Source organism: Empidonax traillii, unplaced genomic scaffold (genome assembly GCF_003031625.1).
Source record: "Empidonax traillii isolate 1590-97213 ecotype Southwest subspecies unplaced genomic scaffold, ASM303162v1 scaffold564:size436517, whole genome shotgun sequence".
NCBI lineage: Eukaryota > Metazoa > Chordata > Aves > Passeriformes > Tyrannidae > Empidonax > Empidonax traillii.
In genome coordinates this window covers 5,908-30,787 of record NW_020955757.1, presented here as the reverse complement: position 1 = coordinate 30,787, position 24,880 = coordinate 5,908, and the positions used below count along the sequence as shown (strand labels likewise).

General features: G+C 40.9%; 1 protein-coding gene across 2 annotated transcripts in view; it reads right to left on the bottom strand.

Moving 5' to 3' along the window:
* Nucleotides 1–11,865, bottom strand: part of EEA1 (early endosome antigen 1) — a 67,851-nt gene extending 55,986 nt beyond the window's left edge. Inside the window, exons 1-3 of one of the 2 annotated variants that reach the window (XM_027897858.1) lie at nucleotides 11,842–11,865; nucleotides 3,356–3,448; nucleotides 662–784 (exon numbers count right to left, since the gene is read on the bottom strand). In XM_027897858.1, the coding sequence (XP_027753659.1) occupies nucleotides 662–784; nucleotides 3,356–3,448; nucleotides 11,842–11,865 (240 nt within the window). The remainder of the gene's footprint in view (nucleotides 1–661; nucleotides 785–3,355; nucleotides 3,449–11,841) is intronic. The other variant, XM_027897859.1, reaches the window with a different exon arrangement.
* Nucleotides 11,866–24,880: the final 13,015 nt, after the last annotated feature.

Here is a 24,880-nt window from a genome sequence, read left to right as displayed (position 1 = left end):
TGGAAGAATTTAGAAATGCACTACAATTTATGTCTATTAACTGAAACAACTTTGTATTTTCTTGAGGGCATAAAAATTCCAATAAGATTATGCATTAAAAATTTGGTTTTATAATTATTTTTATAATGTTGCTGCAATATATAAGCTCTTAAACATGTTCAAGAAGAGAAGCTTCTGAGATTTCATATTTCTGCCCTCTGTTCTTTTACCCAATGTCCCTATCTTGCACAAGAAATCTGGTTTAAAAAGTTAGCTAGTAAGAGCTCAAAATATTTCTTTTCGCAAAGGATGTGCAAGATCCAGTACCATGTTTATCATGATACTGAGTCTTATGTGAAATAAATCAAATAAGGAAACGGTCTGATTTACAAAAAAATCAAGGAAAAGCTGTTAAAAAAAAAAAAAGGCATATATCAGTGACTGCAAGTCTTCCAAACACTGCAAATGTCTCATGTGACAGACAACTGCAAACCAGAAAGTTACACATAGTTTAATCCTTCTGCTGAATGTATATTTTGGAATCATGCATAAGAGATCAAATAAAGTTTAAGCAAGGAATCAAAAGAAACAATTTAAAAAGCTAACACCCAAGCCACAAGATGTAGGTTCATTTAAAGCAGCCCATTACCAAAGGTATTGAAACAAAATAAACAAGACCCACACTAATAGCTGGGAGGTCACGAAGCTCCTGTCTTCCTTCTATCCCAGTGTGCTCACTCTTGTAATGTTCAGACAGATCAGTGGGAGTTACACACACTTTCATACATAGTGGACAGATGAAGCCCTGTGAAATGTATATTTGTTTTTAAGGAACTAATAAAGACCAAGAAAAAAAAAAAGCAGACCTGGAATCAAAAGTTCAAATTCTTATGCTGAAAGTTCTCTACAATCAAAAGCAAAGTCTGTTTTCCTTTCAGAAAGATAGCTTTCGTATACACATAATACTATAGAGAAAGCAAGAAGGAACAGTTATTAAGGACATAAAAATAAACGAATCTAAAACATGCCTTAAAAGCTAGCACCATGCTAGCTATATGTTTTCTAGAAACTCTTGTTACCCCCTTCACGTGACAGAGGAATAAGCTGTGTAACAAACTGTGAAAGAAGGCATTACTGGGCACATCCATCATGAGGTTTCCCATAAGGGCATTCAGATGTTTTACAGACAGAGGTAACGGTGGTGGGGTGAGGTTGCAGAAATACCTCTATAAATTAATAAGCAAGATTGCAACAGCAGCAGGTGAGGCTGAGGCAAACCTGTCCAGCTAATGCAGACACGCAACACCAAGAAAAGCGTAATCTCACTGGTAGACTCACTGCAAGCATGGAGTATTTAGCAACCCTGCACTGCAGACAGAGTTGCACTGGGTCCTAAGCTACACAGGTAGGACAGACTCAAATATTTTCTCCTTGGGCACATTGCACAGTGAATAAAAGACGTATCTAGACTTGATATGAGTCTGTGTGTGACCAAAGTGCTGGCATGGCCACAGATGGGACTTAAATTTTCATCTCTTCTTGAGCAGTTTGAATTCAGACCTCCCCATTCGTTTTGTTTCACAGTACAATTCTCAAAAATCAGGATTTATTTCAACCAGGCTTGAGGAGGTAGAAAACACATGAATCTGCACAACCTAATAATAATTCTTCATTTGAATCTTGAAGCAATACCAGTTAGAAGATCTAGCCAAGACATTGGAGTAAAACAAGTTAATGGATTTCTGACTACATAATGCTGGAGAACCAAGTGGGAACATAATGAGAAAACAAAGACCAAACATTCTGCAGAGACCAACTATGGTGCTCCTGAAGAGAAGCTCCAATAGAGACAACACCTCAAGCCAGCTGTGCAGGAAAACTCACACAAAGACTTGAGTTGCATGCTGTAATGCAAGAATCTGAGGAGAATAAAAACCTATCACCAGGTGCAGAGCTCAGCTTGAAATAGACTTTGAACTTCTTTGCTAAGGATAACACCCAACTTGCAACTAATGCAACAAATAGTGGGATTACTGACAACCAGAAGATACTTTTTCATGTTATACATGCATATCAACCAAGAGTGACAAAGCAGTCTTTGGTCTGACCCAATTTTGTCTCAGTAGCGAGAAAAGCCAGTGGGGCAATAGTGCAGGCCCAACACCACTTTGAAATCTCATCCGATGTTAGGAAAATACTGCTGCACTAGTACTGAGGTACCTTGTAACACCCACCAGCTGTACAGTCAGCTCTCTTGCAGTCACGTTAACAGAACTGTACAATTTTAGCCAAACTTTGGAAAGAAGCAACTATCTCACTGCACATTTTCGTGCCTTAATTAACTACAAAAGTAGTAAGATTTTAGTCCGCAATTTAAGAATATTTACTTGCTTCAGGTATGGCTAAATATGCATACAAAACAGATCTAGACTCAAAAATATGTAATATGTACAACATGCAGCAAAATATTAAGGAATGTCTGATTACACTGACTGCAAGCTTCAAGAAATAAGAAACAAGCAGATGCATAGATGGAAGGGCATCAGGATTTTAAACAGCACAGTGAAAGTTTCTCTTATCTCTTATCATAGCCAAAACAGGTGTATTTGAATTGTCACACACTTTATTCAGCATAAGAAAGGGCACTTTCCTCCCTTTAAGGTTGTAATAGGAGTAATTAACCTTGCACTGTAGTTGCATGCTAAGCTCAAAACACTTTCAGGATAGGTCATCAGGCTACATTAGCACAAACTAGCTTCAGCAGCCAGTGAAGTCAGTTTGCATTTTTCAGAGTTAATATTTGACAACACCGTAAATCCAAAGACATTATAATGTGGGACTGAAGCAAGAACAACAACTTATTCTGCTGATTAAGTATGGCATACAGCATATAAAAAAATGATGGGATTTACATCTGGTAGATTTAACACCAACACCAAACAAAACCCAACATATTTGATATTTCACGAGAAGGACGAGGTTTCCAGTATACATTACAGCTTAGCAGAAGCAAGGTGAAAATGGAGTTAAGCCCTGCTTTTTCAGCTCTCATAAAAGTTTTACTAACAAGGAGTCTTAAGCTTACATTTCATTGCTTTTAATTTTAATAATTCATCTCTAGAACTACAGGAAGGATTGCTTGCAACAACTTAAACTCATAAGCCTAATTAATAGTTACATATAAATATAGCCTAGCCTTCCTTTTTTTTATTTAAATAGCAAACAATTTTTAGAAGATGACACTTGCAAGTATTGTTTTAGTACAGCTGTTATTTAGGAACGGCATCAAAAGTTGCTCCTAACAGGTTCACACAGCAGAGAACCAGCAACAGCAACCAAGGTTTAGAGCGCCAGCCCCACGTATGGTGCTCAGTACCTCAGAGGAGCCTTCATTGTTCACATCAACGACATTTCCAGGTGTGGCAGATGAATCCGAATCCGAGCTCTGAGACCCACCTCTGCCTGGAGTCTGAAATAGATGGGGAAGAGAAAAATGAGTGTCTACATTTTAATACTTAATAAATACTTAATTAAGTATGGTATCGATCCTATGCAAAGGCCCCTCTTCTACTTGCTGGAATACAGAGGTATTTTCCCTTCACAACAGTAATGAAGCGAACAAGTTGACAAGCAATTATACAATTTTCAGCACAACATTTCAACAAAAACTTTTACTCAAGACTTTCCATACATAAAAGGACAAGCAGACACCATAAGCAAAGGCCAGGATTTTAAACCCTTTCCTCTCATGAATGCTCAACACAAAACAAAAAATCTGGCTAAACTCTGCCCTTGTATCACTCTTGCTGATGTTAAATTAGGTCTCTATATCATATAGGAAACCACTAGAAATTAAAATCTAAAAAGTTTTCTAAAAAGTATCACACTACTTTCTGATAACTTGTCTACAACATGAACAAACCTTTAAATATTTGAAAGACAGAAAACTAAAGTGTGAGGACCCTGCACACAAGTAGGTACGCTACCTTGATTTCGAGAAAAATTAAAATAATAAAGCCTCTGGTAAAGTTAAAACCTCTTAATCAGTAAGACAACCTATAAAGATATACTCTTACAAATATGCTGAAAATCAAAACAGCAGTATTGATTTGAAACCATAGGTTTAGATAACACAAGCAAATAAATTTTAAACACTACATGATTCAAAATCTAAATAGATGGATGGCCTCTTATAATCCTTATTTAAACTATAATTTTGATTTAAATTTCATTCAACTTCTACTCATCTCCAAAATATCACTGCTTGACTGATGGTAGAAGAGCTAGCATTCTCAAAGCAAACATTAGGCACTATCTTAATACAGATATGCAATCATAGTTTCAACAAACAAAAAGGTCATTATCTAATTCCCTTAAGACAAATGGAATGAAGTAATGCTACCTCTGTATTTTAACCCATCTGAAAACACATGTAACGTTATAAAGGATTTTATCTTTTAATATAGGAGGAATAAAGAATTTAAATATTTAGATTGAAATCTACAGAGTGAGGGACAGAGTTTTAGTTTCCAGATCTCGGTGTCTCCAAAATCTTACTTGATTTGGAATTTTCTTGCTCAAATAAATCCTTTTTTTGTACACAAATCTTGTATAAAACCTTTTATATAGCATCTGCAGCACACATGCTTTTCCATACTTTGAAAATTAAATACATATTCCTGCGTTGTTTTAAAAAGAATGTTCTATTTTCAACTTTCATAAAGATAACACCCTTTTATTAATAATAAAATAAAAAAATATAATAAAAAGGTCGAATTTACTGATGAAGGACTTAATTCCCAGTGAGATACATTTCAGTTTTAGAAAACCTCTGAAGACTGGCCAAAAGGAGGGGGGAGGAGTGAAACAACAAGCTATGGGGCCTGGTGACACTAAAAGAAGACAACCATTCCTCATTCCAGCTTTCTCTGAGGTCATCATTTAAGTGATCAACATATGCTGTTTTTCTTAGTCCGTGTCTTTTTCATTTTAGCTGTTTTATATTTCTAAAGAAAATATGAACAGGTAGTTTCCTTCTAGTACAGCATTCAAAAGCAATAGGCAAGTGATGCAAGCTCTGCAAGTTAGTAACAGGAGAGGCAAAAAAGGGGGTAAGCAGAGAAGAGAGACAATGCACATGGTAAAACACATCAAAGTGAAGGCATTGGTAATTATTCTCCTCCAGGTCACTGATATAGACAGTAAACAAGGCACAACCCAGCACGGACAACAGGTGCACACTCATCAGGTTTCTACATGACATCAAACTGGGAAGACCAGTCTGCCATTCAGAGGAACTTGGATGGGCTGGAGGAATAGGCCATTGGGAATCTCATGCCATTCAACAGGGACAAATGCAGAGTCCTGTGCCATGGAGGGAAAAGCCCTGGCAGCAACAGAGGCCTCCCTGCTGAAAAGGTCCCTGGCCTCGTGTCAGACAGCAAGCCAAACAGGAGCCAGCAGCATGCCCTGGCAGCAGAGCGGGACACCAGAACTGTGGATTGTTAACAGGAGCCCTGCCAAACAACCAAGAGAAGCAATCACCCCCCACTGGCCGGCATCATTGGAACGCATCAAGATGCTGCATCTAGTTTCAGTTCTCCCAGTCCAAGGAGGACACTGATAAATCAGAGTGAGTCGAGGAAAAGGCCACCAAGACATCTGCGGATGGAGCATCTTTCCCATGAGAGAGGCAGAGGAAACGGCTGGCTCAGCCTGGAGCAGAGACAGTTTTGGGAGGGCATCACCTTTTGAGGAGGCCATCAGAAACAGAAGCCAGGTTGGTTCGAGCAGCACACAGTGGGAGGACCAGACACAGAACTGAAATGAGAGGTTCCACTAGATGTAAAAAACATATTTTCCAGCGTGAGGCCAGGCCTAAGCAGCCTGCTCCTGACCTCCAAGCTGGTCCTGCTCGCAGCAGGAGCTTAGACTAGAGAGCTCCTGAGCTCCCTTCCTGCCCAAATTGTTCTGTGGCCTATGAAGTGCTGCTCACAGAAACACACATCCTGCAGGAAAGCTCTGAAATACAAGTTTAGTAACTCCATTAATGAGGATGTGGATTGTGTAATATCTAAAACAACTGGTAAGGTGTAGCCAAGTTTCCCAGTAAGACAGCAAAGTTAGAATATTGCATCCAATGTTATAACCAATTTTCTTCATTTTATATAGCTTAGAAGTTCCTTTCCATGCAATACATAATCCACAGCCATGCAACCCAGCAGTAAGGCTCACTTGTGAATCCACTTTGTGCAAGAACAAAGAATCCAGAGAAGATGCATAGATAGATATGTCTACATAAGGGAAAATTAGGAGGCCAGTGTCAAAGCTTTCTTCCATAAAGGAGATGAACTCTCATGATAAAAGAATAAATTTCTTATTGAGAGAAACTTTTAAAAATGCTTTAGAAATCTGAAAAATCAAAAGGCTTTCATATGGTAGTTAGCTATGGTGGCTGTTTGGTTCTAGAAAGCCAGAAAACTTGGACCCCTGTCTGTCCCACTACCTAAATGCACAAGTGGAAATGGGACGTTTCGAAATGGAGAAAGTGTCAGCATTTAAGGATATGCATATCTTTACTAATGCTTTACATGAAAAGGAAGCCTTTTGTTTTACCCTTCATCTCCAAAAACTGAAGAATGTGCCCTCATGTAGCCTTGGACAGAAACAAGTGAGCAGAGGGACAACCTGAAAAGAACTTGATAGCCTGGGCAATGGCAATAACAGATGGCCCCAGTGTCTCTTTAGATCAGCAGCATATACCTCCACTTTTACAATACCTGAGAGATGCTTTCAGGACACCTAACAAATCATTTCATTCCAAACCCAAGAATCTTCTATGACAATTAACATAGTATTTTCTTCACCTCATAACTCCCTACACAATACTACTGTACACTGTTAATCACCCATCCCATTTCACACCAGCGCTGACTGCATTTGCGGTGAGATTCGTGTATTAAGTTCTGCTAGTTCTAGCACTACAAATTTGAGATTATTACAACCTCTAGGATGCAAGTTCTTATATTAAAAGTACAGGGTTATTACTACATGGTTGATTAAAGTATATGCTTTATGAAATACTTCAGACATGCTATAATCACACTAATAGGCACCACACAGCATGTCTTATTGCATGCGTTATATGACAGAAATTATTACAAAGTACAGGTAAATCCTTTTAACCTCTCAAAAAACAATGTGCACTCTTTAAAAAGAGAAAGCATAATTCCAAGCCAGATTTAGAAAGCCTGGTACAAATAGGTGGCATTTTCTGGTGAGTGCCATGCACAGGAAAGAAGGGTGGGAAGATGTCATTAAGTAACTTCCAAGTTACAGTCCGTAGCACCCCTTTGCAAAGTATACAGATTAGCAGGAAAAAAAAATTTTAAAAATTGGAATGATGTTATGGAAGATAAGATGAAAGATCCAATTAACTTATCTTTCAAGGTTGTAATGTAATTTAAACATCCTTCATCATTCAAATAAAGAATGGGAGATTGGGAATGGGTTTTTTTTTTAATTGACCATTGCATCATCAAATCAGTTCATGGTTAAGATATGCTCACATACCATTGTTATATCACATTCCATTAAAAAAAAAAAATCACAACACATTGAACAACTTGGACTTTGTGATCTAAGGAAAGACTCAGAATGCCACTCTTTGTTTTCAGATGGCCTATACAGGGGAGCAAATGAATGACTTACTAACCCGAGAGAAAATTTCCACATAGGCTTCTGTAATATGTACTTTTACAAAATTAACACTTGACCCCTGAAGAAAAACCTGGAGTTAAAAGAGTGATGATAAATTACTCTTTGATCCAGCACATTTGTCTCCTAGTTGTCCAAGTTACATTTGTTTACTTTGCAAAGAAACACGTTTCTACTACTAGCTCTACAGTTGTACAAGTAATAGGCTAAACTTCATAATGTCATTCTCTATGTTTTCTCAAAATTGCAAGCTAATAAAAAGAAACATCATTAACAACAACAAGGATGACAACGATTGCAGCTTGTTTTCTGAAAAGGCAGAGAAAATTATATAATGAATGACTTGAGTTTAAGCTTTAAAATGACTGAGAATAAATACAGATCACTACTGCATCATTTTTGCATATTCATTTATCTGTCTGTAGCTACATTCCTTTCAGTTATGATACTCTTTTCAGCAGTTTTAAATTCAGAGTAAATTAAAACCTTTGAAAAAATATGTAATGCCTTGAGAAAATGTGAACAAATACAGACTTAAACCAGTACAGATTTAAATACAAAATAAGGGTACTAGCACAACCATAAAAAGGTCCTGAAGCAACAAGCAAGACAGGAGAATGAGAAGGTAAGAAGGCCAAAGCTGTTATCAAACAACTCTCAGAGCTAGAAACAGGGTAACCTGCAAACCAGAACACTGATATCATTTACTTCTAAAGAACTGTGATGCTACTTTATGATTCTGTAAAATTAAGTTACTCCAGACTTCACAGGGCATAAAGCCTTTCTTTCCCATTGTGCCATCAGTTTCACAAAATTAGACCTTACACCCAAGAATGGGCACACATGCCCCCTCTGATTCCTCAGGAGAGGGTACAAGCACAGCTGCATTTCAGCATCCATCCAAGTAAATATGCTATCCAGCAAGCCCTGCAATTATAAATGTAAAAAGAAAATCATACGTAAGGCATGAGATGCAAAGCATCCTAGATAAGCAAACATATCTGTTCCCAAGCTTGGAGTAAGAGAAAGGTGACTGTACTACCTGAACTACAGAAACACTTGCAAATTCCTGTTCTCCCCCAAGACCTTGAGACCAAGAACTCGAACATTAGTTAGAAACAATGAGCAAAAGAAATGTACTCTCAACCACAGCACAGTTGCCAACAGTTGTAGACATCCAGTTGAACACAAAGAATGAAGATAAAAACTAATGTAAACAGTAGTCACATTGGCCCAGTAGACGAGTCCTTCACTTAAAAACATGAGCAATGGTAAGAATTCTCAGAAGGAGGTCAAAGTAATCAGCTTTCCATCAGCTCAAATAAATGCCTCCTCCTTGCAAATACAAAAAGTGAGCTCTGCTTTAACAGACCAGAGGCAACAGCCACTGGCCCGCTAGAGGTGAACAACAGAGAGAGGACATAATGCCCACAAAGGGCATTCAGAGTTGAACACAACAAAGACAAGACAGCTCTAGAAGGAATCCACTGACAAAAATCAAACTCTCTGAGCAGGAAAGCTGTGCCTCAGATATTCCACACAGATTTTGGAAAATCCACGCCGACCTTTCGGGAAAGACCACCTTTTTCTAGATCAGCATGAGGAACAACATAAGAAACAAAGAAGTGGCAAGAATGAATGAAAGGGGGTTTAATGGTACAAATGTACAAAACAGATGGATTCCTGAGACGTCACACTGAAAACATACATAAAATTTAGAAACAGCTTGTAAGGAAAGAACCTAAAATGAGGATCTAATTGAAGACCACATGGAGATACTAACTTCAAAAACTAAACGAACAATGCTAAATATATAATACTTTCTATTTTGAAAATATGCCATTCAAATTCACTGTGATGATACTTTTAAAAACAGAAATTATAACTGTGGAAGAAAAAAAAAAAGGTGATCCAGGTACAGAAGTAGTATAACAAAGAAAAATCTGATGTTTCAAAACTTCAGGAATCAGAATTTCAAACAAGGAAACTATAAACCATATATTTGCACCTGTGATCCTCCTCGACAGTCAGCTGAGTTACAACAAAACCGAATGTAATAAACAATTCCTTTTTTAAAAAACATTCTTTCACAGCTCAAGTTATATCACCAGTAATGACTAGCTCTTGGACTAGGAAGGATGGCATCCCCTATAACCAATTAATAAACCAAATAGATGTGTAACAAACAATGTTTCAGCAACTGGAAGGCAGGGGTTTTTTTTGCCAGTTATACTAACGATGCACAAGAAAAGGATCAAGAGGAGGTTCCTTAGCTTTCAAATTACTGCACGAGACACATGAAAGATCAGAATAATTATGTTCTTTATGAAAATATCTGACAGCTCCCAAAAGTTCACTTTTAATATGAAAGAACAGCAGTATTTTTCACAGCTTGCCAATCAGACTGTAAGTCAAAAAGGCATGTACGTATGAGGTTGTGCTTGCAATCACTATTTTTACAAAATGCCTACTGTCCCTTTTAATAAGAGGTAGATTTTTAAAAGTACAGTTGTTTTCACCAGGTAAAAGATTGATTAACACCTTTAAAAATCTTAGCATTTCTCTACCTCATTTTTGGGCAGGAAAAAGTCTGTTTTACCTCTGTTGACAATTAGCTCTGCTGTAATCCTGTAATTTTCAGGAGCAACTGGAGAATAGTTATTTGTTCAAACGTTTCGGAAAAGATGTCTAACACATAAAAATTTTCGCACCAACTTTAGTAGATTTGTATAGGAACTGTTTAGCTGTATTTATACTTAGGGGCAAATATCCTTTGGCACTGTATCAAGTTTTTTCCTCTTTCACAGAAGCTTTCCGCGACGGCCTCTTAGAATCAATAAACACACAGTTACCTACTGCCAATATTTAATTAGGTCTGCACTAAGTTTCCCTGCTTTTTAGCAGGGCTTCCTATCAAACTTAGGGAAGGAAGTTCTTCCTTGTAAACACGAAGCTCCAAATAGGCCAAGATCTTCACCTGCTCAGGGTCTATCATCGAAAAACAATTTGAGGCATACTTTACATTGAAAAAGTTGGTAGTACGCTTACTTTATTCCCCTGTGTTAACTCTCATTCCTGTAGTAATTCTTCCTCGCATGGCAGATAAGGAAAGGACGCCAATCTTTCCAATCAAACACCCTTTCACAAGAGGTGTTAGGCAGACAGTAAGCTTTGGAAGCAAAACCAGATAAAACGGGGCGAGCAGCCGATTTCTCCTCTATGCGTGAGCGCCTCCTGCATGACACCGACACCGCTCTCCTGCGGTGCGGGATCTGCAGCTCTGCCTGCCCACCGCCGGCGTGACTCAACCCTTTTCGGTGCATTCCCCAGCCGAGCGCCCGCGGTGACGGACTGCCGGAGTCGGAGCCAGCCGGCACCTGCCCCGCGCCAGCGCCTCCCCAGCAGCTCCCGCCCGAGCCGCAGGCGACCCGCAAGGCGGCTGGCACCGCCGCGGGGATGCGCGGGGATCCGGAGAGGCGAGAAGGGTTCATAAACTGGTGTCACAATTTGGCTTTCTGAGCCAGGCAGGGGTGCCGGAAAAGCCGGTTCCTAAAACACGGCAGACAGGCGGACGGTGGCGGCGGGGCTGGCTCTCGGCATTAGGAGCCCGCTGCCTGCCGGCCCCCCGGGGGAATCACGGCGGGTCCCCGCGGCGGCTCTCCCTGCACTGGGCTTCCCTTGACCCTGCCCTATGCGCGGGCGGCCGCGGCGACGGGCACTGGCGGCGGGCGGAGACGTCGCCGCGCTGCGGGAAGGGAAGGAAGGAACCACGCCGGGTCGGGCCGCCCTGCGCCCCTCCGACAGGCCCTGCCGTGGGAGCCCTGAGCCCGCCCGTCACCAGCGCCTCCGCCCAGCCCGGGGGGCGACACCGCCCCCAGCCGGGACCGCGGGCCCGGGCCGTCGCGGCTCGGGCCGTCCCCCGGCGAGGGGGCGGGGGCGGACAAGCTCACGGCCTCGCCGGCCGCCACGGCCCTACCCCGCACCCTGCGCCGCCCCGGGCCGGCCCGGGGCTCCGGCTACGCCGCGGGAAGCGCGGCCCCGATCCCGGCCGGCACCAGGAAGCGGCACCTCCACGGCACGGCGGGGCAGGGCAGGGCAGGGCACGGCACGCCGCCCTCGCCGCTGGAGCGGGTCTCGCTGCCTTACCCGCTGCAGAATCCGCCTGAACATGGTGGCAGAGCGCGGATGCCGCCGGGCGGCCTCGGCCAGGCCGAAGGGAAGCCGCGGGGCCCCGCGCAGCGCCGCCCCCGCCCCGCAGGAGCCCGGTGCCGCCCGCTCGCCCCGTGACAGCCGCCGCGGCCGGGGAGGCGGGGCCGCCACGGCGCCCCGCCCCGGGGAGGGACAGGCCCCGTGGGGACGGGGCTGCGGCCGCCGCCCGGCCGCGGGGAGCCGGGGGAAGGGAAACGGGATAGGGAGAGGTACGGCGGGCGCTGGGGGCTGCCCCGCAAGACGGGATGGGGTCTCCCGGCGGCCCGGGCTAGGCCGCCGCCCCGGCCCAGCGCCGCAGCTCTCGGTGCGCTCTGCCCGGGGTCTCCGCCGCCCGAGAGGGGTCCCGGCTATGGAGGGCAGGGCGGGGGAGGAAGAGGGTGAAGGTGTCTCTGCCCCCCGCCATCGGGCTGTAGTGCCGCGCAGCCCGAGGAGGCCGGCCGGCCCCCAGCTTTCCCCTCAGGGACTGCCCTCGGCGCCCGACAGCTGCGGCCCCTCGCTACTGTCATTACTCTGGCATCGGCCGGGAGAAGGGAAAAGACCGTAGTTTGAACTTGCAGCTCAGGACTCACTGGATGAGGCAAAGCGCAAACGTAGCGCCGTGTTACTTTGTTACTTCTGCGGCACTGAAAGTACTGAGATATGCGCGCTCAGTTAGGGTTGTTGAACCACACTTGTTTGGGTAACTGGAAATGTAATTCTAAAGGAACAGCTCCTTCCTTCAAGCCCTCAACTGAAAATACGATCTTGTGGCATGAAGTTGTTTTTTAAATATCAGAAGAGGACATCTTGCTTGCACAAACACGCACCGACCTTCCAAAAAAAAGCCCCTACAACCCAAAGGCATCATTTTGACTGAGAAAGAATCTGTACCTGTAGGTGCTGAGGCAAAACCCCACATCAGACATGGAGTTGCTGGAACACCAGTACCCTCTAGAATATGCAATTCAACACGTTACTGTTCTATCCTAAAGCTCCAACTTTCACATGTTCGATGCAAGACAAACGGTCACAAGTAAATAATAAACCTGGTCAGTGACTAATTGTGTCGACTAGAACAAATATCATAGCAGAGCACCAGTTGTGCTGCAAAGATCAAAAATATTTTTCCACTCAAAAGCTGACATTTCCAAGCACTCTAAAATCCTCAGACTTTGCATGAGTTACAAGCACATGACCAGAAGGATTTGGCTGTCAGAGCTTAAAGCTTGAGGCAAGGCAGCGTTACATGGCTGAGCTCAGTTTGTTCCATCTACTGGTTCCAGTGTGTTTCCTGTTATTGTCATTAGGTCCTCCACAACTGAGGCAGGTTAAGAGCACACACGCAGTGGGTAATGGCTTCAGCTGATGAATGGTCACATACAAGACATGATTTTCATGTGTCCATAGTACAAAATAGCTTTGAAATTTGGCAATTAAGTTTGTTTCTGAATTTTGTACATGGAATTAATAATGGGAATAGAATTGGTTTTGTACAGCTGTAGAGATCCTTAAATATCTAGGCAGGTTGTAGACATTTGCTCTAAAGCTAATCAAAATTTTAATTTTAATATCAATCAATATCAATGCACATTTTAATATCCCACTCCCTTTACCAGATATTTCAACAAGAGCAAGGCCATGAACTGCTGGAGTGCTCAGTTTGCCATACCCAAGTAACTTAAGCAGCCCATCTTCACAGCACATTTTTTACTGTCCTAGGTTAGCAATTCTTGAGTGTTCAGAGGAAGATGATAGGGATTTGAGGACACTAGTTAAAAGTCTTACACTGCAGGAGGATTTTCTTAGACAAGTCTAGCAAGGAAATACATGAGTATGGATGTTGGAGTGAACACATGCGTCTGTTTCCCTGTCCAACCATCATTCCTTCGGTAACTTAACAATCCATGGGCCAATTTCAATCAAATACAACAGAGCCAGATAAAGCTCAAAGATATGAAGTTCCTACAAATTTAATCTCATCAGAGAGATGAGAGAGACACCTTACTGATTCCTGCCTGTAAGGAAAGACTGCAGTGTGACTGCCTTTATTACATACCAGAGAATGCACATAAAAATTCACCCTTGGGGCAGAGATGTAGGGGGGGAAATATTAAATCTGTCTCATTTCCAGTGTAAGTCCTTGGTTTTAATTATTGTGCATATGGTAATGCTTATAAATTCATACCATGGCCTGTCCTAGTATTGAAGTCTCAGGCTACATTAGTATATAGGCCTTGTCCTCAGACAAGGGAGCTGTAAATTTTCATTTCATCCAAGCTCATAAACTCTGTGAAGGGTTTGGTGACAGGAGGATTAAAAAGGCACCTTTTTAAGGAATCCATTGGCAGTCTCAGATCACAATCACAGCAGAGATTTTTCAGAAACCAGGTGGGAACAAATACCTTATCCTCTAAACAGAAGCTGAAGGCTGAAAGTCTGAACTATATCGACCTCTTGCACACCTGTCAAAGCCAGCATGCCTTTATTTCAGTAGAGAACTGAAATCAGTCTTTTGACTGTACAAGCAGTATTCAGGATGTGCCTGCAAGCACCAGCACCTCTCATATCTTCCAACAGACAACTCTGGGTTTTGTTGGGTTGTAGTTTGGTTGTTTGCTTTAATGGCTATGTATATAGCCAAATAAAAAGCAGTGATTTCTGGAGCATGGCTCACAAGAATTTGTGTTCACACAATCTTCTACCACAACTAGGGGCTACAAGGAACCACCATCACTTGGTACAAAAATGCAAGGAACACAGTGTATATCCACAGCTTGCTTAGACTTGTGGCCTATAAATTTGCAAAGTTTCTGGGCTATTGTCCTACATGTTTCCAGTGTTTATAAAGATTATTATTTTCAGTCATGTAAATACCTGACCTCAAAATTCCTTAATCACAAGCTCCTTTGGTTCATGGTACGCTACACTGGAAAATTACCTATTTTTTCAAGATCTTGTTTTTAAGTATCGTGTTTATAAAATCTGCCTCCAGTTAGCATTCTTTTTCCTAGCTCTTTAACTGTACGTTTTTGACTGTCACTATGTGCTGTTCATATACTTTCACCAAGTAGCCTTCAAATTTGCCTATAACTTCTTCTGAAGCTTTCCCCCTCAAGTTAAACTCTGTGAAACTCAGTTGAACACAGGCTGTTTAAAGGATATGGTTTAGTTGACATGGTGGTTTATTTGGTCAAAGGTTGGACTTGATAATCTCCGAGGTCTTTACAAACATTAATGATTCTATGAAAAGGATATGACAAAATTTGGAAGATTTGTGAAGTGCATTTTGGGAAAAAATGCATTTTCAACTGAAGGCAGAACTGCTTAGCAGCACAGATGGGCCACTGCTATATAGTGGGGGCACATGGACCTTGCCAGACAGTGCTAAGGCTGCCTCCCTGCCTGTCACCTGTATATATAGGGTACATCTGCTCCACAGTAGCCATAGGAGAACTAAGATATCCACTTAAGAACAGCTAAAAGGCTTTTCAGAGTTCTCAAAATATGAAACTCTGTTACTGATCTCACTATTTATGTAGGAATGTACTTTAAAATGGACAATGGCTAAGTGTTAAAATCTATCTTGCCTTCACAACAGTTTGATAGTTTCGACTGAACTCTCAGTATTTTGTTATTGACCTTTTGTTTCCCCCTCAACTTTATTACGAGAAACAAATGTGTTTCGTCTGGAAAAATATTTAGGGTGGTTTTAAAGTGGTGTTAACAAATCAAGATTAACTTGTGGCTTTGGCTACTAGTGCATAACTTTGTACTCAGCCCAAAACTGGTCCTCTGACTAACATCCCCCAGCTATAAAAAAGGAAATACTCTCTATTGTGAAAAGAAATTGGAATCTTGTGATGAAGAGCATTATACGAGAGTCCAGTATTACTACTAATATTTAGTAAATTAGCAAATTTATCGGCAATCAATTAGGTGATGGTAAGCAAATGAGTTATTAGCAGTGAAAGACATGAATTCCATTGTCCTGTGAAGAATATATCCCACAGCTTCATCTTTACAGAAACTTCATCTTCTGTCTTTCTAAGGCTACTCTGGGTCCCCACCACAGAGGAGACAGGATGTGCTGTGGTCAGTTCAGAGCTGCACAGGAGCTTGACTTGCTGATCTTTCCAGTAGCATAAACATGGATCTTTCACCTCTACCAGTCATTCTAGTGTTTTAGACTTCATTCTAGTGTTATAGAACCTGAATGCTCTTAAATTTGCACAACTCTCCCCAGGAAACTCCAAATAAGGACAGAAATAACAGAATTGTCTCTATTAAAACCAAAAAAATTGCTCCAGTCACTGATCTTTTTTTTCTACTCACCTCAAGACTGAATCCCTATGTAGTCTATGCCATGTAGCTTTGGTGGAGTAGCTGAACAGACAGGCACTGGAACTAGAGAAGGCCCAGCAGCATGTAAGAGAACTTAACTCATAAATACATATGAGTTCATGGAAAAAATAAACCTGATATTAATATAACCAAGTCTGAGATGGAGAAGATCTGCTGCTGAGTCATGCAGAGCACTGTTTGCCAAATGCCTCGGCTAAGAAATTATTCTCCATAAATCTGAAAGCCTGCCACGAAACAAACATTTTCAAATTCCACCATAAAAAGCTGTGGTGATACCACAGCCATTCTGATCCAATTACTCCAGAGACATTAGGACTTGCTGGCAAGTCTCCTAGGCACTTTCCAGTTAATGGCACACAAAATGAGTGAAAATGAACAAGAAAAGGGGTTTGTGGAATTCCACTGCAGACTAAAATTACAATAATTTAAAGAGCAGATTTCTTAGGGTTACTTATCTTCTTACTTCGGCATGTGCTAATATACATGTGTAATTTCTCTTTCCCCGCTCTTAGACCCAAACTTACTCATCTCCATCAGTCTAGCCATGTTTGAGACTATTTCAAAGATTTTGAAGAAAATGCTTGAAATGCCAAATGAAATAAGTAGGGAAAGTAATTATGCAGGTTGCAGGGGATGTCAGCATTACTGATTACTAAAATTAACCTTAGTAGGACTTTCCTAGTTACAGCAGAAACATAAGATGAATTTTCAATGTCACATATGAAAATTTAATGATAGTAGTTATGGGTATCATTTTGGTTACCCTTTTGCATATCTACAAAAAATGCTGAAGGTCTGACTTGGGTTGTTTTTTTTCAAACAAAAATCTAACCAAATGCATTAACAAGCTTTTGCTTGGTGGTTTTGGTTTGTTGGTTTTGTTGGGTTTTTTGGGGGGGAGGGGAGGGGGGTTTAATATAGGAAAGTCCATACAGCACTGACTCCAACACTTTGAACATTAATGCTCTATTTGTTCATGGCTTTGTATGTAAGTAGATGCAGTAAATGCTGGCTTTGTTGAGAGTCACTGTGTACATGCATTGCATCAGCAATTCAGCTAAATATTTTTAAATGGCCAGAATACAGGCCGCTAAACAAAGAGGATAAATTTTAACTATAAAAGGAGTTTGACAGGCTTTCTTAAAACAGTAAACAAATATTCCCATAGCATTACACTAATCAATTAATGCTTAATGGCATCTGTTATTATAAAGTTAACCTCTCAAAGTCTTCTAGATTTGTATTTTAATGTTAGAAGTCTACTGCATCTAGAAACCAAAATGCTATTTTTATGCTGTACAGCATTACACTGCTAAATGCTGGCTGGCCAGCCCTTGATTTTCTTGCAGTACTAGCCAAACCTGTCTATGTAGCAATTGCAGTAATGATTTAGACAAGAGGAAGAATCTTGGGTGTAAGTAAAGGAGGATTTAAAAACTCTCTTGTTGAGAGGTTAAGCTTTTGGGTTTTTTTGAGCTACAATGTTCACACTAAAAGAGTAATGAGTAGGACCTTTCATTCATCATCTTCTTCTCCTGGCATAGAACAGGTAAGATTTGTAATTTCATAAAATATTGAAGTAAAAAAAATGAACAAAAAATCCCACAAAACCCCAACCAACTAAACAAAACAAAAAAACAAAACAAAAAAACAAAACAAAACCACAAACACAAACAAACAAACAAACAAAACAAAAAAACACCACCCACCTACTTTTTTAATGGAAAATAAAATGTATATACCAAAGCCTAGGGCAAAGAGGCACTGGGAATCAATGAAGGAAAAAGTAACAAATGCATTTCCTGTAGGATGATGATATGTTACATTTATATATAGTTATCAAGAATCAACCCGTCAACAGCTGAGGCTTCCCTGTCATTAATGCCAGCTACATGCATTACTGGGTCAACTAACAATATAAATTTAATCTGGAACAAATACACATGCACCACTGAATTTCTGTATCTTCTGAGCTACAAAGAGTGCGAGTTACCTTTTTAAAGCAACTTTATACTTTCTGTTGACTAAAAGCTGATTGCAGGCAAAAATCTCCCCCATAAAAATCCATTTAAAGCTGTCCAGAAGAAAGTTATTGCTTTAAAACAATTTTAACACGTTTTGTTAGGTAGAATAAGTTTGCACAAGACCTGGAATTTTGCTATTTGAGCTAGTAACTTTTCTGATCTACCGTTAAGTACTCTGAAGACAGATTTACCAAGCCATGTAACCACAGCCTGGTATCCATACCTCTCTTTTCATAGATAATTGTCAGCTGTAATGGTAAGAGCAATGCCAATAATGCATCTGCTCCAAAGAAGTAAGTATTCAGTCCTTACTTCCAGCCTGGCATTATAATGATACTGAAATGGCTCCTCCAAAATGGGATATTATATATTGTAGAAAGCTGTAGGATAGGCCATTTCTGCCTCCAAAAGTTTTAAAACCAAATATGCAAGAGAAGAATCATATAAAGAAAATATTTTTTTAAGATTTAAGATTACAAAACCAATTAAAATCATCCAATCTGATAAGTTCTCAGTGGTGATTCTCAGTGCACCAAAATCTCTTGATGAGTTTGCCAGGTGATTTGGATGAGCAAGAAATGGAAATTCAAGTGTAGACTTTGAAGGTAGGGTATTTTATTCATATTAGACATTTCTGATCAGATACAGAGATTTCCCAAAGTGAATAATAAATCTTTTTTTTTTTGGTAGGCAATTGGACAATAATTTTTAAGCCTGTATACTGTATTCACAGATCCTGGCAGTATAGCTGCAAGCATTTCTCAGCTGCCTAGCAATATCATGTCCACAGCCAATTTGCACGGGAAATCAATTTTATTGCCTGGCCCAAGGCTGAAAAAAGAAATGAGCGGGAATTCAGTGTTTCAAGACATTCAAAGAAATCTCCCAATAGGTGTCAGATATTGAAGGCTGGACCCTCGGCTTCCTTGCACACAGGGGGACCTGACCACAGTGAGGCGTTGAAATCAAAAATTCCAGTCTACACTAAAGAAAGACAAGAATCATTACACAGGATTCATGACTGGGCTAGGCTTTTTTGGTCATCCTGACTTGATTCCCATTAAGGACTGGGTTTCCTGTTGGGTAGAAACACAACTTGGGGCTCTGTTGACATGGAAAGGCAGACAGTGTGTGCATCTATCTGTCAGAGAGGTGTATGAGAACATTGCCAACCACTCAACCTGGTTGAGTGGGAGAACCAGAGGGAATCCTCCAGTTGCACAAGGCAAGGGCCTTGCTCTGAGGTCTCAAAAAGAGACCTGTGCCTTATAAATACACAGGATCTAGAAGGAAAAAAATATACATTCAGGTTCATAATCTTGTACTCTAAATATTGGGATACTAGATATGGAGCTATCTCAGTTTCACGGGAGCTTTGCAAGGAAGGGCCTAAAACAAGGAGTTTTGTGAAGTGGTGAGTAATTAGTTGCAATAAGCAATTTACTGAAGTGATCCATGACTCTTACATTTCTAAAAGATCATTTGATGTTTAAGTACTGTTTTTATGAACGTAAGAAATAGTAGATATTAAAAGGTGCTCTCAGATCTGAGCAGAAATTGATGCTGAATGAGGTTACTAAATTGAAATTTTTTTTTGAGAGTAACAAAGATATTTTAAACAGATGTTGCAGTCAGAAATTCAAATTGTTGTGCTGGCTACTGTCAAGGTCCTGGCTATTTCCTACCAAGACAAAACTATGTAAAGGCTAGAATTTTGTACAGTTACTGTTTGCTCTTTCACACTGACCCTTTAGGATCGTTTAGTACCCATACAGAGGATGGATGGGATTTTAGCTCTACAAGTTAACACTCCTTTGTAGGGTCATCACGCAAAACCTGAACCACCCAACAGCCTGTGATGGCTGGAGAGGCCTCTGGAGCTTCTCTGTTCTTCTCCAGAGCAATCTCCCAGCAAGGCTCTCTCTTCATCTCTACTCTCACTGAATCCTCCCTTGAACCCACTAAATGCAGTTTTGCAAGGGTCTTTAGCATGCCTTTCTTCCCAAATGTGTCCCTGTCCATTCTTTATTTGTGATACCACTGGGAACATCTGCTTCCTCCACAGTGGTTGGTGTCATTCTCTGAAAGCTGAGCTGACACAGGCTGTGCCCCCATGGCAGCATACCTCCATCAAGAGACTACATTCATCAAGCAACACGCCAGGGGAGTGACACTGTCTCAAAACAAATCCCATTCCTTTTCCATATATCAAAGGATATTTCTAAGACCTACAGCTGATGGCAATACTTTTCCCAACAATTGCAGGCCCAAGAAACAAAAAGCTAGTTATCCAGTCCTAGGCAAAGATGCTGAAAGAAAACTATTGTCATCTGATGGAGATAATGCGTCACAGCAGTCCCTGCTAAAGCAGAGGACCTCTGAGCCATTCTACCCTTCTACCTCTACCAGCACAGCCCAAAGGGCAGATCATATGATGATTCCAAGTGCCTTTTCGAAGCACGTTTTAGTATACCATTTACCTGGAAATTTTGTTGTTTACCCCTTTCATCCTTAGCTATTTACATTTAATAAGTAGACTACATGTATTTTTGTGGCTGATGCTTCACAGCAGGAAATAAAAATTACTTAACTGTGTCTGAAGAGCCTTCGAGGGGATCCTAATACTATATTGAACCTCAGACCCATTCATCCTCTTTCCAGGAAGCTGTCCAGAACCTTCTAATTTACTCTTACCACTTCTTTTTCCTTATTTCACTGCCTTCTTGACACACAGTCCTATACTCGTAAATCAGGCAAACCACTGCGTGCATGGTATATCCAACACCACTATGGAGCAAAGGCAAAATGGAGGATGGGTTTCCTCCAGCCCAGGATCTGTTTTGCCCTATTCCCTGCTAGAAGTCAGCTGCCTCCCAAAAATGCTTCTCTTCTTTGGTGTAAAGTTCAGGTCAAATGCCTCTGCAAAGCAGTGATTTCTAGAATAGTACAAAACCAAGAAATTTACCATTACTATACCAGGAAGATGTTAGAGCTATACCAGAAGGAATAAGATGCAGGGGGCTCCTATAGCTAGCTAAAAATCTACTAAAATCTTTATGAGCTTGTCACAGCACACAGGCTGTGAGTCACAACTCCCAAGGCTTCCAGTTAACAACTAAAAGGGAGAAATGATCATAACGTTTTTCTCAGTGAGTGATTAAGACTGCTTTTAACAATGCAGTCATGCATGTACTAAAAGGGGTGATTCATTAATTTCTTGGAAGAGGAGCATCTTCTTTTCTCAGTTCAGAAGCTGGAGGGATCAGCCAGTGCCCCATGAACAGGGCTGATTAGCATGTAGACAGAGAGGAAATACTGGCTAATTTGTCCTGTCCCCGCATCTGCAAAGCTCTTCTCATTAAAGCAAAAAATAAATAGGGGAATTTTGTATTCAGAAGTGGCATTGTTTAGTGGCATAGTTTAGACTTTGCATAAGTCTGACACCAGAGCTGGCCACTGGCAGCAACTGGCAGCTCCCTCTTCTGCCCTGCAGTCACAGGTACCTGCAGCCAGCCCGGAGCATCATCTTCATGGCCCCAACGAGCAGCCAAAATAGCAATACCAGCTGATGTGCACCCACTTTCTGAAGTTGTCCTGGCATATACATGAGAAGTTTGTTCATCTAGATTTTTGTAGTAATTGCTTCTGCTGAAATAAAAAGGAACAGTTACAGGTAGAACTGAAAAAGATGATGACAATAACGTTTTGGTTTTTTTGAACCATAGTGTTGCTGAAATGAAATTTATACCAACTCCTCCCAACTTTCCACCATCTTAAGTTTGTTAATGCTAATCATCTTTTGAGGCCATGCGTAGAGTAACAAATATGCCACTCCCAAGCCTTTTTAGGTTTGGGTTGCCCCACATTTTAAGGCATTCTTTGCAACACCCTGGTGTTGCAATACAGTAGTGTGATGGCATAACTATCCTAGAGGTAATGCTGGGTTGTCTTGCAGTCTTCTTCCTGTGAGGAGAAACGATGTTGCCAAAGCTTGCATGCAAAACATGTCCAACAAGCCGAAATTGATGTTGCTGTGTTTTCATCACAACAGGTGTTTAAAATTTATGACCAAGTACAAAGCAATTTTTTTTTCTGAAGAGACTAATCAAAATTGTCACATAAAAGACCTACATTTCTTTCCCCTTTTCTTAGAGTCTAAATATCAGATACAAGTATAACTTACATGCAACTCATTTTGCATGCTTCTTACTGAAGACTCGTGTAATAATCATCTGGACACACCGTACTCAGAATGTGACAGACCTCTGGCATCAGCTTAATGATGTCCAGTATCTGCAATGCTAGTATACATGCAATGCCCTTGGATCTAAACAACCACCACACTATTCCTAAGTACACCTGTATCCTGGATTCAACTAATTTCATAGAAACTCTGCATCACTCATGTCTGGGCTAAGCCTTTGTCTAAGTGTTTCTCTCTCTGTTTTTGCTCAATTTTTCTTCTGACCTAATCCTGGCTACCTTTTTTCCCTTTCACTGCTCTTATCTGCTGGCCTAGGCTGCCTCCTTGGCTGCTACAGCACCAGATATTTAAGTAAAATCACTCGTCGTCTTCTCCCTTACTCGCGCCTCTGTTTTCTTGAAGAGGTCAGGGTAGGATGAAAGGAGGTGCAGCCTCCAAATTCCAAGACAACCCTGACCCATATGAAGTGTTTAGCAGCTCTAAGGGGTGGCTAAGCAACCCCTGAGTACTTCCCTTCCCAAACACATTTGAGCAGTATCCTGCTGTGAACACGGCCGACCCTGAACTCTCCTGAACAGGTTAATATTTATGATCTGAATCCCTTCTATTTCACCTTGAAAAGTGCAGAATATGCTTGCCATAATATAAGAGTGGAAAAAGAGTCTCTCTAGGTGCCTGTCTAGCTGAGTTCCTGATGAAAAGGCCTCAGGGATTTTGGTTTATATTATTCATTATGTAAGAGTTAAGCTTAAAGCCTTGGCTACAAAAATTCCATGCAATAAAATTCCAAACATACATTTGAAGGAAATATATCACTACTCAAGTAAGAAGTACTTAAAAAAAAAAAAAAAAGAAAAAAGAAAAAGTTTTGTTTGTTTGTTTGTTTGGTTTTTTTTTGCTTTTTAATTCAAAACCACGGTATTTTGAGCTAAAACAAGAATAAATTTTGTGGTTTTGAAGGTCAAAAAAATTTCTCTTGAAAACTAAACAATTGAATTGAAATATGGCCAGGGTTTCTTTTCATTAAACAGTGGAATATACTGACCAAAAGAAGGATCTTCTGTAAAAAATCTCATCTTCAGCCAAAAAGTTTAAATCTCCTGAATCTCCTGAATATATGCACAGCACATATTGGACACCAAATTAAATCATCCTCATTATATATAGGTATATGACCCCTGAAGAGCAATTTATTCCATATAAAAACAGAGCATTATGAATTCCATATGTGAGGTGTTATGTAACTTAAATTATTTTTTCTTTCACCATTATGCTTCAGCTTCCACGAAAGACTTCAAAGACAAATAAAACATTAGTCACTTAACTGGTGATATATAATACCCATATTTGTCATCTCTGGCAAGGTTTTGCTTTTAAACTTAAGTTACAGCAATTAATTTGTGTCCTAAGAGACATAAGTACATAAATTTCACTGCAGTAGACCTCTGATAATGCTGAACACAGAGCAAGGTCAGACCTTGGGAAGGAAAAGTGAGCACAGTGCTGAATGACTGCAACGATTACTATTCTCTGTAACTCTTGAAAACTTGTATGCTGTTCTTCTGACACTTACTTGGAAATGGCTGCATCATTTTAGCTAAAACATTTCCTACCTTCTCCCCTTGGCTCCCCACGAGAAACAGCCAAAGGCATTTATTTAGCATTGAAAACATCTGAACAATGTATTCACGTTTAAGAAAGCATGGAAGAATTGAAAACAGCATAATTTAGTGGAAAAAGCTGGACAGTCTTTTCCTAGGAGCTATTACCCATGCCTTGCATAATGGAAATGTGGCTATTTTTCTTTATCAGTAATTCTCTGCCCTTGTTACTCTGCCACTCTCTATAATGGTTAATATATAACTCACCAATGTGTCAGTTCTTCCCTAAAGTGTTACTTTCAGGCACTGCAGGGGAATTCCCTTTGATTTCTGTGCCAGAGCAAAGGTACACTGGCAGCTGCAGTTTCACAAAGGGGAACTTCAGCAAGGACAGCTTGGGAATGTCTGTCTCCCATCTCTGCCTTGCCTCCGGCTGCTTCTTCACACTCATGCTGCTCTGCAACTGTTGTTGGGTTTGTGCTGTAAATCAGGTCACTGAGCTGATCCAAATTACAAACAGCCTTTTTTACTTACAGAGTTGTTCTTAATACAGGTTGTTTTTCTTACCAGAACAATGCCAGAAACCGCAGTGCTGGTGCAACTGAGGAGACGGGGCCCTGGGACAGAGAGGAGAGAAAAGCATTTGGGATAGTGGGCACTGGGGAGGAAGCATGCCTTATGGAACTGCTGGCTCAGATGGTGTCTTTTCCACTAGTAAGGGTAGGATACAGTCCAGAGGCTGTTGTCATAAACTATTAACAAACAGAAAGTTCATACACAAGTGGGTCATGCATTGTTTTGTTTTT